The sequence below is a fragment of the Bombina bombina genome, chromosome 1, assembly GCF_027579735.1.
Source record: "Bombina bombina isolate aBomBom1 chromosome 1, aBomBom1.pri, whole genome shotgun sequence".
In the NCBI taxonomy this organism is placed as follows: domain Eukaryota; kingdom Metazoa; phylum Chordata; class Amphibia; order Anura; family Bombinatoridae; genus Bombina; species Bombina bombina.
In genome coordinates this window covers 1,150,539,905-1,150,559,544 of record NC_069499.1, presented here as the reverse complement: position 1 = coordinate 1,150,559,544, position 19,640 = coordinate 1,150,539,905, and the positions used below count along the sequence as shown (strand labels likewise).

Sequence of the window (19,640 nt, the reverse complement as noted above, 5' to 3'; positions counted from 1 at the left end):
GTGGGAGCTTTCCTATTAGCCAGTAAGAAACTGATCCCGGTGAATCATCTTAGATACGCATTTACCTTTAGTTTTTATATGAATTTATCAACTATTTACTTCTATTATCTAATTTGCTTCATTCTCTTGATATTCCTTGTTGAAAAACATAATTAGATAGGCCCAGCAGCTGCTAATTGGTGGCTGCTCATATATGCCTCATGTTATTGGCTCACCAATGTGCATTGCTATTTCTTCAACAAAGGATACTAAGTGAATGAAGCAAATTAGATAATAGAAGTAAATTTGAAAATTCTATTCTCTGTCTGAATCATGAAAGAAACATTTTGGGTTTCATGTCCATTTAAGGAACTTTAAATTTACCATATTATAAACAATTTGTGCTTAAAAGTTGAATTCTTATCTTTCATATGCATTTTTAGGTTTCTTATTAGTTTATTGGCCCTGTGAAAATAATTACAGATACAAGTCTTATGCATCTCTGCCACTCTCTCTCTCCATCCATTTTCACTTACAGGGACAGTCTACCACATAATTTTTATTGTTTAAAAAGATAGATAATCCCTTTATTACCCATTCCCTAGTTTTGCACAACAAACACAGTTATATAAATACACTTTTGACCTCTGTGATTACCTTGTATCTAAACATACACCAAAAGCTTAGCACCTGTCACGTGTCCTTATGTAGCCAAGTCCAAAAATAAACCCCACTGCTTTGTGACATTAGTAAATTACACCCTTCAAGAACTTCAGTTCACACATTTCAAACTTCACTTTAGGGTTAAAACACTCACATTCGCCCTTTGTCCGGAACTCATCCCCCTCTTATAGACAAACCCGGTATTCACCTGTTGTCTGCCTTGGAGACTCCACTATCGCGGAAGCCCGGCTCGTCCTTACTCAGCGTTCTGTGCTTCTCTGCTACCCCTTCGTTGTGTGCTTGTTGACGTTCAGGGCGTGCTTCCGTCACAATACCTGCAGTGGGGCGTGGTGGAAATCGCTGCTGTGTGTGCACTCCAGTGATTACTCAGGTAATTCTCAAATAGCGAAAAAAGGCACCTTCACGGTTATGCAATTAAAAAGGTATTTTGTTTATTAGCCGAAACGCGTCAGTGGGTCACTGTGAATGACCCAAACTTTCCATCCTGAGCTGAATGTAAGAATAATTTGTCTGCTGTTCAAGAAATAAACAAAAGACCTTTTTAATCGCATAACCGTGAAGGTGCCTTTTTTTGCTATTTGAGAATTACCTTGTATCTAAGCCTCTGCAAACTGTCCCCTTATTTCAGTTCTTTTGACAGACATCCATTTTAGCCAATCAGAGCTGGCTCACCAGAACTCCACGTGCGTGAGCACAGTGTTATCTATATGACACACATGAACTAACACCCTCTAGTGGTGAAAAACTGTCAAAATGCCCTGAGAGAAGAGGCGACCTTCAAGGGAAATTAGCATATGAACCTCTAGGTTTAGCTTTCAACTACGAATACCAAGAGAACAAAGCAAAATTTGTGATAAAAGTAAATTGGAAAATTGTTTAAAATTACATTCTCTATCTGAATCATGAAAGTTTATTTTGGACTAGACTGTCCCTTTAACTGTGTGCACTCAATTTATGTTTATGTTTATACTAACATAAAACCCTTTAATAATTTATCTGCACAATAGAACAGAATAATAAAACAGGATAAAAATATTGTTTTTTTAATGCACAATGCATCAAGATGTAGTTTCTTAACATTACCATATTATTTTAAAAGCATTAGTCAAAGGCAGCCCTAATTTGAGGGAAGCATTAGGATCATTGGAACTGACATTGTTTAGATGGAAACATTTGGAATAACCGCTCTCTCTCAGTGTAGCATAGATTACAATCTTTTTAGCAATCCAGAAGTTAAGCAGAAATAAAATGTGGGTAAAAGAGAATAAATGGTAACTTTTAAAATATATTTTACTTTACCGCCCTGTATACAGTGCATAGGTTGTCTTTGTGTTCATTTCCTCTTAAACAAAACATTTAGATAAAAGAATAGGTCACTTTTACTGATTGAATCACAAGAAGGTGACTACTCTCTCAATATACTTTGTAACTACGAGGCAGTGCAGTTCGACCATAAAGTAATATGAAACCCATTTTTTTAAAATTTAAATACAGCACACTATTTTGAACAACTTTTCAACGGCTAGATTTGGAGTTTTGTCGGTAAAGACCCGCGTAGCTAACGCCGGCTTTTTTCTGGCCACACCATAAAAATAACTCTGGTATTGAGAGTCCACATAAAGGCTGCGTTAGGCTCCAAAAAAGGAGCGTAGAGCATATTTAACGCAGCTTCAACTCTCGATACCAGAGTTGCTTACGCAAGCGGCCAGCCTCAAAAACGTGCTCGTGCACGATTCTCCCATAGAAAACAATGGGGATGTTTGAGCTGAAAAAAAACCTAACACCTGCAAAAAAGCCGCGTTCAGCTCCTAACGCAGCCCCATTGTTTGCTATGCGGTAACACTTCCTACGTCTGCACCTAACACTCTAACATGTACCCCGAGTCTAAACACCCCTAACCTTACACTTATTAACCCCTAATCTGCCGCCCCCGCTATCGCTGACCCCTGCATATTATTATTAACCCCTAATCTGCCGTTCCGTAAACCGCCGCTACTTACATTATCCCTATGTACCCCTAATCTGCTGCCCTAACATCGCCGACCCCTATATTATATTTATTAACCCCTAATCTGCCCCCCTCAACGTTGCCTCCACCTGCCTACACTTATTAACCCCTAATCTGCCGACCGGACCTGAGCGCTACTATAATAAAGTTATTAACCCCTAATCCGCCTCACTAACCCTATAATAAATAGTATTAACCCCTAATCTGCCCTCCCTAACATCGCCGACACCTAACTTCAATTATTAACCCCTAATCTGCCGACTGGAGCTCACCGCTATTCTAATAAATGTATTAACCCCTAAAGCTAAGTCTAACCCTAACACTAACACCCCCCTAAGTTAAATATAATTTACATCTAACGAAATTAATTATCTCTTATTAAATAAATTATTCCTATTTAAAGCTAAATACTTACCTGTAAAATAAATCCTAATATAGCTACAATATAAATTATAATTATATTATAGCTATTTTAGGATTAATATTTATTTTACAGGTAACTTTGTATTTATTTTAACCAGGTACAATAGCTATTAAATAGTTAAGAACTATTTAATAGCTAAAATAGTTAAAATAATTACAAAATTACCTGTAAAATAAATCCTAACCTAAGTTACAATTAAACCTAACACTACACTATCAATAAATTAATTAAATAAACTACCTACAATTACCTACAATTAACCTAACACTACACTATCAATAAATTAATTAAATACAATTCCTACAAATAAATACAATTAAGTACAAAAAATAAAAAGAACTAAGTTACAAAAAATAAAAAAATATTTACAAACATAAGAAAAATATTACAACAATTTTAAACTAATTACACCTACTCTAAGCCCCCTAATAAAATAACAAAGACCCCCAAAATAAAAAATGCCCTACCCTATTCTAAATTACTAAAGTTCAAAGCTCTTTTACCTTACCATGCCCCAAGAAGTTCAGCTCTTTTGCCTGTAAAAAAAAAACATACAATACCCCCCCCAACATTACAATCCACCACCCACATACCCCTAATCTAACCCAAACCCCCCTTAAATAAACCTAACACTAAGCCCCTGAAGATCTTCCTACCTTATCTTCACCATACCAGGTTCACCGATCCGTCCTGAAGAGCTCCTCCGATGTCCTGATCCAAGCCCAAGCGGGGGGCTGAAGAGGTCCATGATCCGGCTGAAGTCTTCATCCAAGCGGGAGCTGAAGAGGTCCATGATCCGGATGAAGTCTTCATCCAAGTGGGAGCTGAAGAGGTCCATGATCCGGATGAAGTCTTCTATCAACGGCATCTTCAATCTTCTTTCTTCCATCTTGCAGACCTCCGACGCGGAACATCCTCTTCTCCCGACGCCTACTAGCCGAATGTCAGCCAATCGGAATTAAGGTAGGAATATTCTGATTGGCTGATGGAATCAGCCAATCAGAATCAAGTTCAATCCGATTGGCTGATCCAATCAGCCAATCAGATTGAGCTCGCATTCTATTGGCTGTTCCGATCAGAATCCTATCAGCCAATCGGAATTCGAGAGACGCCATCTTGGATGACATCCCTTAAAGGAACCGTCATTCGGCTAGTAGGCGTCGGGAGTCGGGAGGATGTTCCGCGTCGGAGGTCTGCAAGATGGATCCGGAAGAAAGAAAATTGAAGATGCCGTTGATAGAAGACTTCATCCGGATCATGGACCTCTTCAGCTCCCGCTTGGATGAAGACTTCATCCGGATCATGGACCTCTTCAGCTCCCGCTTGGATGAAGACTTCAGCCGGATCATGGACCTCTTCAGCCCCCTGCTTGGGCTTGGATCAGGACATCGGAGGAGCTCTTCAGGACGGATCGGTGAACCTGGTATGGTGAAGATAAGGTAGGAAGATCTTCAGGGGCTTAGTGTTAGGTTTATTTAAGGGGGGTTTGGGTTAGATTAGGGGTATGTGGGTGGTGGGTTGTAATGTTGGGGGGGGGGTATTGTATGTTTGGTTTTTTACAGGCAAAAGAGCTGAACTTCTTGGGGCATGCCCCGCAAAGGGCCCTGTTCAGGGCTGGTAAGGTAAAAGAGCTTTGAACTTTAGTAATTTAGAATAGGGTAGGGCATTTTTTTTATTTTGGGGGTCTTTGTTATTTTATTAGGGGGCTTAGAGTAGGTGTAATTAGTTTAAAATTGTTGTAATATTTTTCTTATGTTTGTAAATATTTTTTTATTTTTTGTAACTTAGTTCTTTTTTATTTTTTGTACTTTAGCTAGTTTATTTAATTGTATTTATTTGTAGGAATTGTATTTAATTAATTTATTGATAGTGTAGTGTTAGGTTAATTGTAGGTAATTGTAGGTAGTTTATTTAATTAATTTATTGATAGTGTAGTGTTAGGTTTAATTGTAACTTAGGTTAGGATTTATTTTACAGGTAATTTTGTAATTATTTTAACTATTTTAGCTATTAAATAGTTAACTATTTAATAGCTATTGTACCTGGTTAAAATAAATACAAAGTTACCTGTAAAATAAATATAAATCCTAAAATAGCTATAATATAATTATAATTTATATTGTAGCTATATTAGGATTTATTTTACAGGTAAGTATTTAGCTTTAAATAGGAATAATTTATTTAATAAGAGTTAATTAATTTCGTTAGATTAAAATTATATTTAACTTAGGGGGGTGTTAGTGTTAGGGTTAGACTTAGCTTTAGGGGTTAATACATTTATTAGAATAGCCGTGAGGTCCGGTCAGCAGATTAGGGGTTAATAAGTGTAGGTAGGTGGAGGCGACGTTGTGGGGGGCAGGTTAGGGGTTAATAAATATAATACAGGGGTCGGCGGTGTTAGGGGCAGCAGATTAGGGGTACATAAGGATAACGTAGGTGGCGGTCGGCAGATTAGGGGTTAAAAAATGTAATCGAGTTGCGGCGATGTGGAGGGACCTCAGTTTAGGGGTACATAGGTAGTTTATGGGTGTTAGTGTACTTTAGAGCACAGTAGTTAAGAGCTTTATAAACCGGCGTTAGCCCAGAAAGCTCTTAACTACTGACTTTTTTCCTGCGGCTGGAGTTTTGTCGTTAGATGTCTAACGCTCACTTCAGACACGACTCTAAATACCGGAGTTAGAAAAATCCCATTGAAAAGATAGGACACACAATTTACGTAAGGGGATCTGCGGTATGGAAAAGTCGCCGCTGAAAAGTGAGCGTTAGACCCTATTTTGAGTGACTCCAAATACCGGAGTTAGCCTAAAACCAGCGTTAGGAGCCTCTAACACTGGTTTTCACGGCTACCGCCAAACTCCAAATCTAGGCCCAATTTACTTCTATGATCAAATTTGCTTTGCTCTCTTGGCATCCAATGTTAAAGGAATAGCAATGCACTACTGGGAACTAGTTGAACACATTGGGTGAGTCAATGACAAGAGACATATATGTGCAGGCATCAATGACCAGCTAGCTCCCAGTAGTACAGTGCTGTTCCTTAGGCTACCCAGGTATGCTTTTTAACAAAAGGTACCATGAGCATTAAGCACATTAGATAATAGGAAAGTTGTTTAAAACTGCATGTTCTGTCTGAAAGTTTACATTTGACTTTACTGTCCCTTTAGAAAGTCCACAATTCACATTGCAGAGAAGAGTCAAATCTATGAAATAACTATAAGATGGTTGTCAAATCCATTATAGGTAAATGGAGGTATACCAGGGGAACATGAGGCAGTGTTAGCCAGGCATGCCAATGGGTTGACACTACATGAGTTGTATTTATCGTGGGGCTGGAAATAAACAGCATCATGAGAGTGAACTGAAGGGTCTTCATTGAAGTAATTATAGGGTCTTAGGTAAAAGCCCACTCCATTTCCTGCAGTAACCGTGTTGGGAATATCTTCTGAATGGGGGATGTGCAGGAACCCAGCTGTTATCCAGGCTACCAGATCCTAGAAACACAAAGGGTAAGACAACATAATGAGCAGCCTCCTGACATTAGAGATGGTGCATTTTTTCTCAAAACACAAAATGAAGGCCCCATTCACTTTATTAGCTTGTCCAAGACATATTAAATATTATCACATATGGGGGGGGGGGTGACGGACTGGAAGATCCCTGGATGAGATGTAATGAACGGATTGTGTGAAAATGGCACCTAAGAATGGGGTATAAGGGGGATTATGGCTGATATGGAGTTGATTTAGCTAGCTCCGGTATAGGACAAAAGAGGATGAACCTGCCCATGCTGGTGTATGTAAGAACCAGAGAATTCAGGGTGCAGTAAATACCCACATACTAACCTGATCTTTGATACTTTCATTATCGATGAAGCTAGAAAATTTGACAGTTGGGGACCAGGGGTCATTTTGGTTGTAGATGCTGCTGCTTTGAGGCTCCTCATCTTTGCGCTTTGTGACTGCCAGCTTGTACCTGCAAATACACAAACTGAACGTTGAGAAAACAGCATTAATCTGTGCACAGGTCTTTACACTGTTACGGCACCCAATGGAAAGTATAACTATCACAGTGATATGTTAAATCACCACCAGGTGTTTATTAAAGGGGCAGATCTCTGAGTTAAAAGCCAATGAAAACCAGAATTGTTAATTGCATTTGTATATGGGAAACTGAGAGCTTTACAACCCTAGCATATTTTACACTATTTTGTACCTTAAAGTGTTATGTTCCCATCGGTATTGCAATATATTAATGGGGGACTTATAATAAATTAGTTTAAATGTATGCATTGCCTAAACTTTCCCAAACATTATAATTTGGCCTAATTTGAGAGATAATCTACTGTACATTCAGAGAATAAGGCAGTAACATAATTGTTATTATAAGCTCAAATGAAGTGTATGGTAATACCAAATGCCTTAGTTGAGTCAACATAGCTACAATTTGCTATTTTTATTACCCACTCATCAGTCATTACTGGTGTTGATGCCTTGTGAATAAACAGCCATAATCAACACTCACATGCAAATTAAATAAGTAGCTCCTTTAAAAAAAATGCCAAGCTAGAAGAATGGGTAAACAAGAAGTCATAGAAGCATGGAAGGAACCGTAGCAACAGTCACTCACTTGGCCCAGTTCATTGAGTTGTGAACTGAACTGGCCTCTGGCAGAAAGTCCCCAGCAAAGCTGACCATCTGGATTCTGTAGGACCTCTCATGGCCCCATTTGTTCTTCTTATTGCTAGCAAATTGCATGTATCGAGGCATACTGGAATGTAACTCAAAAGCTGCCTCATTTTCAGAGTCCAACGTTTTCCTGGTGAGCTTTGTCCTTTGTATTTGCATTTCTGGATTCCATGGAACAGTAAAGGGCTCAAACTCCATATCATGGGCAACCAGTGAGTTATTGGTTCCTGCAGATTAAAAAACAAACATTAATGACAATTAATGAAATCAGGGTGAAACTTTTATAAATGTATAACCATCATAAGATTACACATACAGTAGATAAATATACACATACTATCATATGATAAAATTATATACTTACTAAATATTATAATAGACCTAAAAATACACAAGAAAACCTGTCAGAACTACAGCAATATCTCAAAAAATTGATATAGATAGATGATAGATAGATGATAGATAGATGATAGATAGATAGATAGATAGATATACTGTAAAGGTTATTCCATACATTTTTAACGCCTTAAAAGTTAGAGGTTTGAGAAATTTTGCAACCGCTGGAGGCCAGACAGTTTTTCTTACAGTAACATGAAACCCAAAATGTTATTTTCATGATTCAAATACAATTTTAAAAAAGTTTTCAGTTTACTTTTAACATGAAATTTGCTTCATTCTCTTGATATCATTTGCTGAAGGAGCAACAATGAATTACTGGAAGATCGCAGAATACATACATGCAACCACAAATCAGCAGCCAGCTCCCTTTAGTGTACTGTTGGTCCTGAGCCAGCCTAGGTGTGCTTTTCAAAAAAAGAATACCAAGAGAACAAATCAAATGAGACAAAATAAGTAAATTGCAAAGTTGTTTAAAATCACAAGCTCTGTTTGAATAATGAGCGTTTAGGTTTGACTTTGTTTGCTATGTATCCATTTGGACCTGAATACAGAAATACAAGTACACAGCAAAACTATATTTGTTTTCAGCACTAATTCAGCTTTCATTTAGCGCCTTGCTTTAACTGTATTTTTGTTTTTGGATAAAAATGTAATAAATATTAAAAAAAAAAAAAAATTGAAAAACAAATGTGTTTTTCCCCTATATTATATTTTCTAAGAAGTGCAATCTTTTCACTGAAAGTGCAATTTAAAAAAAATAAAATACTAGTCCCTCTGGATATGACAGTACAAATTATTGGTAGGTATTTATAATTTTAGGGACAATATTGACACAAAATTTCAAAGAGGGATTGCTAAACTCAAAATAACCATAACCTGGATTTCCAAGTCATATACCTGATTTAACATAAAAAGTTTGCTAGAACTGCACAGATTGCACAATATAAAAATATCCAGAGTAGATCTTTATCTATAGAAGTAACCATCAAAGAATCAGCTTAAAAATAGGCTATTTTTAGTTTTTACAGAAAAATGTCATTTTCATTCTTTATATTATTTTAGACATTATTGATTAAATAGTAATAAAGAGAAATTAAAAATAGTAATTCAGAATTCTCCTAAGCTCACAGACAGCAAACAAATGTATTTGTATAATCCCATAGCACATGCAGCCTATAAGCAGGATATATTTAATAGGTCTATACAATATTGGTACACACCTTAGACAATATAACCTTCCACAAGAGGCCTTCATTAATTAAAGGGACAGGAAACCCGACATTTTACTTGCATGATTCAGACAGAGCATATAATTTTAAACAACTTTCCCATTTACGGGCTCGATCCGATAAAAATAATCGCCCGCAAAAGCCGGCGACGCCAATATTTGCGCTGGTTTGGTATCACATATACGGCGTAACCTAGAAGTTACGCGCGTATATTTCTGTCGTCGCCCGTAGTTTTTTGGGCCATAGGCAGGTATACCAAACCAGCGCAGTTTGGTATCCAATATACAGCGTAAGGACTTACGTGGCGAAAATGGAGAAATCTTACTCCATTTTCACCTCGCCACAAAAAGCAGCCATAAGAAGCCTTACGCTGACTATTGGAGCCCCGTAACTCTCTAAACTAGCTGCTAAATAAACCTAACACCTTACGCATGCGCAATGTCTATCTAGCTGTCAACCACGATCTGCTAAATAAAACCTAACACCTAACGCATGCGCAATGTCTATCTACCTGTCAACCGCGATCCCCCACCGCAATCCCTAATAAAGTGTTTAACCCCTAAACCGCCGCTCACAGACCCCACTGCCATCTACATAAACTAACCCCTACTGTGAGCCCCTAAAACCGCCACCATCTAACTGATCTATCCCCTAATGTGAACCCCTTACACCGCCGCCATCTACCTGATCTATCCCCTAATGTGAACCCCTTACACCGCCGCCATCTACCTTATCTATCCCCTAATCTGACCCCTTACACCGCCGCCACCTATATAAAAATTATTAACCCCTAATCTAATCCCCCTATACCGCCGCCAGCTATATTAATATTATTAACCCCTAATCTAATCCCCCTAAAATAATTATCTCTATTACCAGCCCTTAAAAGGGCCTTTTGCGGGGCTTTGCCCCAAAGTAAACAGCTCTTTTGCCCTATAACCTGCCCTCCCTACACCGCCGCCACCTATATTAATAGTATTAACCCCTAATGTAAGCCCCTTATACCGCCGCCATCTATATTAAAATTATTAACCCCTAATTTAATCTACCTACCCCGCCGCCAGCTATATTATCTATATTAACCCTAAGTATATTATAGTTAATATAGTTATTACATTAAATATATTAACTATATTAACCCTAATTATATTAGGGTTAATATAATTAATATAGTTACTATAGTATTTATATTAACTATATTAACTCTATCTAACCCTAACACCCCTAACTAAATTCTTATTAAATAAATCTAATTCATATTATAAACTAAAATATTCCTATTTAAATCTAAATACTTACCTATAAAATAAACCCTAAGATAGCTACAATATAATTAATAATTACATTATAGCTATGTTAGGGTTTATATTTATTTTACAGGTAAATTGTTAATTATTTTAACTAGGTATAATAGCTATTAAATAGTTATTAACTATTTAATAACTACCTAGTTAAAATAATTACCCAATTACCTGTAAAATAAATCCTAACCTAAGTTACAAATACACCTACACTATCAATAAATTAAATAAACTACAAATATCTATCTAAAAATACAATTAAATAAACTACACTAAATTACAAAAAAAAACAAACACTAAATTACAAAAAATAAAAAAATTACAAGATTTTTAAGCTAATTACACCTATTCTAAGCCCCCTAATAAAATAATAAAGCCCCCCAAAATAAAAAAAATTCCCTACCCTATTCTAAATGAAAAAAAGTTCAAAGCTCTTTTACCTTACCAGCCCTTAAAAGGGCATTTAGCGGGGCATGCCCCAAAGAAAACTGCTCTTTTGCCTGAAAAAAAAAACACAATACCACCCCCCAACATTACAACCCACCACCCACATACCCCTAATCTAACCCAAACCCCCCTTAAATAAACCTAACACTACCCCCCTGAAGATCTCCCTACCTTATCTTCACCACGCCTGGCAGAACTCCTCATCCGATCCGGGCGATGTCTATCCAAGCGGCAAAGAAGATGTCTTCATCCCGGCGATGTCTTTATCCAAGCGGCAAAGAAGAAATCTTCATCCCGGCGATGTCTTTATCCAAGCGGCAGCAAAGTCTTCTTCCATCCGGCAGCATCTTCCATCAAGCGGCATCTTCAATCTTCTTTCTTCGCTCCACCAACGCGGAGCATCCATCCCGGCCGACGACTGAACGACGAATGAGGTACCTTTAAATGACGTCATCCAAGATGGTGTCCGTCAAATTCCGATTGGCTGATAGGATTCTATCAGCCAATCGGAATTAAGGTAGAAAAATCTGATTGGCTGATTGAATCAGCCAATCAGATTCAAGTTCAATCCGATTGGCTGAACCAATCAGCCAATCAGATTGAGCTCGCGTTCTATTGGCTGTTCCGATCAGCCAATAGAACGCAAGCTCAATCTGATTGGCTGATTGGTTCAGCCAATCGGATTGAACTTGAATCTGATTGGCTGATTCAATCAGCCAATCAGATTTTTCTACCTTAATTCCGATTGGCTGATAGAATCCTATCAGCCAATCGGAATTTGACGGACGCCATCTTGGATGACGTCATTTAAAGGTACCTCATTCATCGTTCAGTCGTCGGCCGGGATGGATGCTCCGCGTCGGTGGAGCGAAGAAAGAAGATTGAAGATGCCGCTTGATGGAAGATGCTGCCGGATGGAAGAAGACTTTGCTGCCGCTTGGATAAAGACATCGCCGGGATGAAGATTTCTTCTTTGCCGCTTGGATAAAGACATCGCCGGGATTAAGACATCTTCTTTGCCGCTTGGATAGACATCGCCCGGATCGGATGAGGAGTTCGGCCCGGCATGGTGAAGATAAGGTAGGGAGATCTTCAGGGGGGTAGTGTTAGGTTTATTTAAGGGGGGTTTGGGTTAGATTAGGGGTATGTGGGTGGTGGGTTGTAATGTTGGGGGGTAATATTGTGATTTTTTTTCAGGCAAAAGAGCAGTTTTCTTTGGGGCATGCCCTGCAAAAGGCCCTTTTAAGGGCTGGTAAGGTAAAAGAGCTTTGAACTTTTTTTCATTTAGAATAGGGTAGGGAATTTTTTTTATTTTGGGGGGCTTTATTATTTTATTAGGGGGCTTAGAATAGGTGTAATTAGCTTAAAAATCTTGTAATCTTTTTTTATTTTTTGTAATTTAGTGTTTGTTTTTTTTTGTAATTTAGTTTAGTTTATTTAATTATATTTTTAGATAGATATTTGTAGTTTATTTAATTTATTGATAGTGTAGGTGTATTTGTAACTTAGGTTAGGATTTATTTTACAGGTAATTGGGTAATTATTTTAACTAGGTAGCTATTAAATAGTTAATAACTATGTAATAGCTATTATACCTAGTTAAAATAATTAACAATTTACCTGTAAAATAAATATAAACCCTAACATAGCTATAATGTAATTATTAATTATATTGTAGCTATCTTAGGGTTTATTTTATAGGTAAGTATTTAGATTTAAATAGGAATATTTTATTTAATAATATTAATATTAATTAGATTTATTTTAATAAGAATTTAGTTAGGGATGTTAGAGTTAGATAGCGTTATTATACTTAATATATAAATAATATAATAACGATATTAACCCTAATATAATTAGGGTTAATATAGTTAATATATATAATATAATAACTATATTAACCCTAATATAATTAGGGTTAATATAGTTAATATAGCTGGCGGCGGTGTAGTGGGATTAGATTAGGGGTTAATACTTTTATTATAGGTGGCCGCGGTGTAGGGGGATGTAGATTAGATGCAAAAGAGCTGTTTACTTTGTGACAAAGCCCCGCCAAAAGCCCTTTTAAGGGCTGGCAAAAGAGCAGTTTACTTTGGGGTAATGCCACGCAAAAAGCCCTTTTCAGGGCTATTTGTAGGGTTAGGCTTAGGTTTAGTGGTAGGGATAGTTTAGTATTTTAGGGGTTAAATAATTTAATATAGATGGCGGCGGGGTAGGGGGATTAAATTAGGGGTTAATAATTTTAAAATTAGATGGTGGCGGGGTAGGGGCTCACTTTAGGGGGTAGGTAAGGTAGATGGCGGCGGGGTAGGGGCTCACTTTAGGGGGTTATAGATTTAATATAACTGGCGGCGGGGTCCGGGAGTGGCGGTTTAAGGGTTAATAAATTTATTAGGTAGCGGCGGGGTGCGGGAGCGGCGGTTTAGGGGTTAATACATATTTTATTGTTAGGATAGTGAGGGGGGATAGCGAATAGAGGGTTAGACGTGTCGGGCTATGTTAGGGAGGCGTGTTAGACGTGTCGGGCTATGTTAGGGAGGCGTGTTAGACAGTGCGGGTGATTTAGACTTTAGTCAGGTTTTGTAGGCGCCGGCAGTTTCTAACGTCGCGTAAGTCACTGGCGACGCCAGAAATTTGTACTTGCGCAGATTTCTGGACATCGCTGGTTTATCCGACTTACGGCACGTTAGCAACTGACGGCGCCGTATATTGGATAGCTCGAGATGCGAGCTGAAACTGCGGGCGACGCGGGTTCCCTCGCTTGCACCGCATACTACGCCGTTTATCGGATCGCGCCCTACTTCTATTATATCATTTGCTTCATTCTCTTGGTATCCTTTTTGAAAGAAGAAGAAAAAAGTGCACTACTGGGAGCTATCTGAACGCATTGTGTGAACCAATGACATAAGGCAGATATTTACAGCCACCAATCAGCAGCTCCTGGGCCTACATAACTATCAATTTTCAATAAAGGATACCAAGAGAACAAAACAAATGAGATAATAGAAGTAAATTGGAAAGTTGTTTAAAATCACATGCTCTATCTGAATCTTAATATAAAAAATGGGTTTGATGTCCCTTTAAAATAGCCAGGAATTTACTTCCAAGATCAGTGCTTTTCCATGGGTGTGTCTAGGAGATTTGTGGGTGTGGCCTGACCACTTCCTTAAAGGGACATGAAACCCCAAATTTTCTTTCATGATTAAGATAGACCATACAGTTTTAAACAACTTTCTAATTTACTTCTCTTGTCAATTTTTCTTTTTTTCTTTTGGTATCCTTTGTTGAAGGAGCAGCAGTGCACTGCTGTGAGCCAGCTGAACACATCAAGTAAGCCAATGACAAGATGCACATATGTTCAGCAACCAATCAGCAGCTAGCTTCCGGTACTGCTTTGCTGCGCCTGAACCTACCTAGGTATTATTTCATCCCATGCCCCCTGAGCACATAGAATCACAGACTTGCACAACTAAAACATGTCAGAGGATGAGATCAGGGATTATTTAAGATCAACATCAGATAATATGTTATCAGATTGGCAATTGGATTGGAATGAATTTGAATTAAAGTATCATATGGGCATTTGAGTGGAAAAGGGCCTTGGTGTCAAAAGAAAGCACATTATAAGCAAGGTCTTTCAAGAGAATAAAACTTTCATTGGAATTACAAATCTGTATATATATTTAGTTTGGCAACCACTACAAAACTGGAAAATGTTAAGTGAATCTGTTAAAGATACCAAGTGCTCTCATTTAGGGCCTGGTCTAAAGCCCTCTGATCTGGTGAGATGATCTAAAAAGTCAGCACTGTGCGGTTCATCAAAGATTTGTAGAAAGGAAAACTTTACCTTGTGAACTGTTTATCCCACTATTTAAGGTTGGAAGTGTTGACACATACATTTTAATATATTACTAAAAAATAGACCCCAATATTTTGCGTGATTTCTCTCCCCAATGATCCGATTTACCTGTTGAAGTACACTAAATTGTTTATGAAAAGCTCCTTTATTTTGTAATTTAAAATAGCTGCTGTTGCCTGGAGAAAACACCACCTTTACGTAAAATATAAATACGTTTGTATTCTCTAAATAAACCAGAGGTGGGGGGGAGGAGGGGGAGGAATGATGTGTACTAAAATGTTCATTTTCAATTGCTCTAAGGATTAAGATAAGGAGGCCTAATCTGGAAACCATACCAAACAGATCAGAATGGCCTTGAGACAACCCTACAAAAATAAGTGCAAAGCAATTTATACAGACTGGAACAAACCCCAAAACATGCCTCCCCTCCCTCCCAAATATTTGTACAGGTCATATCAAATGCCCCATTGGAGTTTATATGTGTTATGTAACTTTTAAACTGTGCAAAAAAAAAAAAAAACATCTCTAGAGAGCTACCTCACACTTCAAATCAGCTTTGTAGGGTACCATAAATTGACTTAAAGGACCATGATACCCAAATGTTGAAACACTTGAAAGTGATGCAGCATAGCTGTAAAAAGCTGACTAGAAAATATCACCTGAACATCTCTATGTAAAAAAGAAAGATATTTTACCTCAAAAGTTTCTCAGTAGCTGCATTCCATTGTAAAGGACTTCTAAGCAGCAAATCAGTATGTCTGTCCCGGGACATCTAAGGGAGTGAGCTTTCGTGCACACTAGTCTTATTTCCCAGTTTAAGGAAGTTTACTATGAAATCTCATGAGAGTTAAGTCAAATCTCATGAGATCACAGTAAGAGAGTTCATGACCTCAGCACTGCTGATGCTGATTGACTGCTGTTCATTTCTTCATTTTTTTATTTTTTTTTACCTGCAGCTGGGCAGCAGCTGAGTATAACTTTTTACACAGAACTTACTCTGCTGAGCTGAGGATATTGTGAGCTAAAATATCTTCCTTTTTTACATAGAGATGCTCAGGTGATATTTTCCTGTCAGCTTTTTACAGTTATACTGCATCAGTTTCAAGTGATTTAGCATATGAGTATTATGTCCCTTTAACTTCAGGCAGCAAATTTCTAAGCATGTCTGACTATATATGAGCTCCTGCAAGACAATAAATGTATTATTTTGTAGTTTGGCAAATGTGCTAATGACTTACCTCCAACATCAAGGTCCACTTTGTAATTGATGAAGTGAGTATGGATGGTCCCCAACGTATGTGGTCCCACTCTATTACCATAATCTGTTCCCCCTTCCATATAGAAAGATGAGCTGATATAGCCTGTTGCATGGACTTTGGTCTCAATAGCACCATTTTGATAAAATATGAAATCAAACACATAATCATAGTTTCCTAGAGTAGAAATGGCTCTTATAACCAGAACAGTGTTGGCCAAGCCCCCATAATAAAATGATTCTAAGCTTGAAAAATGACGCCTCAAAGGAAGGCCAGAGTTTAGTTCAAAAACGCAAATGGAGTCTTTGTTTTGTACCCAGGTGTCAGAGTCAAGCATGTGATAGGTGTCTATATATTTAGCAGAGTATGGACAGTCAATGCCACGCACAAGCTGATAGACAAAACGGCCGATCCCAAAGCTGCCATCCATGTATCTTGTTAACATCCCTGCTGGGGCATTGGAACCATATACTGAAATGGCTTCTTGGATACTCAGTTCATAAACTATTCTCTCTCCCTTGAATTTAATATCAAATAACCTAAGACCTGAATTTACATTGACTCCAAAAGCTAAACTCCAGTGCTGGTATAAAACCTGGTTCTTTTTTACACTGTAACGTGGACCTTTCGGCTCATATTGCATGGGTATATCAGTCACAGTACTTTTGGTGGGTTTCAGAGAAGCAATATTTTCTTCAGGGCCAGGCTTTTTCATTTTTACTATTTTTACTTCACCTTTTAAGTATTTGCCCTCCAATTCAGCAAAAGTTTTAAAGAATTGCCCATTATAAAAAATTTGCTCTACATTCCATTTACTTACATTAAGGTTCTTATGATTCATCAAAAATTCCAATCCTATTGGATGCACATAGTAACCACTGCCTGGTATGTTAAAGAAAAGAGCATACCAGGTACTTCTGTCTCCAGATTTAAAGCCTCGAGGGGCTGAAGTCAAAGCAGATAAAAAGTTAGCATCGGAGTAATCATAATTAAAAATGTCATTTAGGAACGTTGGTGCATTTGGAAACTCCTTTTTCAACATATAGGTGTGCACCTGACCATACTCATTGCCTATTACTGGCCGACGGTAATAAGGAAGTTTGCTTTTGTATTTCTCTTGAGTAACATCTTTAAAGTTAGTTGGGTTGGGGAGAGGTCCCACCACAAATTCTTTAATTTCAGGATCCTTATTGTTTCCAAAATAAACAACCACCAAAGCCTCTCTCGGAGGTTTTGGATTGCCGTGATCTAAATATAACAAAACATCTTGTTTCTTGGGAAGTTGCAATTCCACTGAATATATGCTGTTGGAATCAGGATTAGCTTTGGAGATGCTCACTAAATTCACCTTGAGGTTCCTATTCAGGTAATCTACCACTTCTGTAATTTCATGAGGTGTCAAATCTGCAAATACCAAGCTCTGGTCATCGTGTTTCATTAGAGGAGGATTCAGACTTTCAAAGTTACAAGTCTTTGTTTTAGAACCTAGCAGCAGCACACACACCAAGGCTACAATTACTGCAAAAGCTACCACCATAATTAGAGTAAAACATTTTGTATACATCTTTGGCTGTCAATGCCTCTTCTCCTCTTTTCTGAAAATGTTTGAAGTCCCAGATCTTGGCTCAGAAATAATTTCTCAACATACTTGTAGCCTATTTAACTTGTTGAAAAGGAAATGTGAAACATCCTAAGAGGGGGAGGGATGTGTTTGGATGTTGTAGGAAAGCACTATATGCTGTTCTATTTTGTTGAATAGTTAACTCCTAAACTTCCAGGATTTTTAGTCACATAATGAGAAGTTCTCAGCATGTCAATAACATAATGTAAATAAATCTTGCTTCCATTTAATTTGTATTATCACTATATTCCTAATAGACTGCAGGCTTTATTAATGACTGCTACTGTATGTTAAACAAATAATAATAATAAGAAGAAGAAGTTAAAAATAGTCTTAAAAGCAAACATTCCATACACATTATGCATACATTTCATTTGATTATTTCCTATTTAATGCTGTAGTGGTATAGAAAGGGGATCCTTGTAAAGTAATATATCTATACATATGACATTCTTAAGGCTATGATATCCCTTTATGTTGCATCTAAAGAGGATATTTTAAACTGTGTGTACATTTTTTTCATTTTGGAAAATGGATGTTTCTGTTCCAAGGAAAAATAAATTGTTTTTATGCTTGAGAGGCACAAAAGGGGGACCTGCATAATTGCTGGCACCCGTTGTGCCCCCCAACAGGGGATACATAGAACATTCCATTATAAACAACCTTCCAGTTTACTTCTATTATCAATTTTGCTGTATTCTATTAGCATCCTTTGTTGAAGGAGCAGCAGTGTAAAACAGGGTGCTAGCATCAGGAGTTCCAATGACAAGAGGCATATAGGTGCAGTTACCAATAAACACATAGGGGCTGATTTATCATGGCCAAAATGGGGCCGTATACCCGTTTCCATGCAAGCCTTCAGGAGTTAAGACCGCTGCTCCTTAACTCGTACGCCTCTGAGGCGGCGGACATCAATCCACCCAATCGTATACAATCAGGTTAATTGACACCCCCTGCTAGCGGCTGATTGGCCAAGAATCTGCAGGGGGCGGCATTGCACAAGCAGTTTACCAGAACTGCTTGTGCAATGTGAAATGCCGACAGCGTATGCTACAGTGGATCATGTTTGTCCGTCAAATGATAAATTGGCCCCTAATAGTGCACTCTGCTCCTGAGCCTACCTCGATATGCTTTTCATAAAACAATACCAAGAAAATTAAGCAAATTAGATAATAGAAGTGAACCGTACAGTTGGTTAAAATTGCATGCTTTATCTGAATAATAAAAGTTTAATTTGACTTTGTTGTGCCTTTAATAAATATATTTATTGCACTGGCTTACATTTTCTGCTGCACAGAATGTATTCCTATCCTACGCCACTATTCTGAGACTCGGCAGGCTTGACTGAGCAGCTGATAAAGTAGCTATAAGTAGCAGATGAAAACTCAGTGTTGCTCCATCACTAAAGGGCAGATTATCTAAACCTTGCCAGAAGGTTTTTCTCGCTGACCCTTGCAGGGTCTGTCCTGATGGAATTATCGTAAAAAAGAGGCAGTCCCTGCAAGTCTCCTATTGAAAGTAATGGAGCTCGCTGGAGTGAAGTAAGCAGGAGGCCCACTTTAAATCACCTATATTTTCCGATGCATGTGGTTTTCTATTAGAGTTATGAGTGAGTGTTTTGCAAAAATCTTTACACAATTACGCTGGGATTAAATAAAATTTCATATACGCCCCTGGAATGCCCATGTTCAACTCATTTTACAAAAACCTATTATGCTTTGTATTTTGTACTTATAAGTAAACATTTC

At 37.8% G+C, this 19,640-nt stretch overlaps 1 protein-coding gene across 1 annotated transcript; it reads right to left on the bottom strand.

The window, feature by feature from the left end:
* Window positions 1-5,383: 5,383 nt before the first annotated feature.
* LOC128646082 (membrane primary amine oxidase) lies at window positions 5,384-17,885 on the bottom strand. Its single transcript, XM_053699526.1, has 4 exons — window positions 16,254-17,885; window positions 7,722-8,007; window positions 6,938-7,067; window positions 5,384-6,586 (listed from the first exon to the last, which is right to left on the bottom strand). The coding sequence occupies exons 1-4, from the start codon at window positions 17,833-17,835 to the stop codon at window positions 6,296-6,298; spliced, it is 2,289 nt and encodes a 762-aa protein (XP_053555501.1). The 5' UTR covers window positions 17,836-17,885; the 3' UTR covers window positions 5,384-6,295.
* Window positions 17,886-19,640: the final 1,755 nt, after the last annotated feature.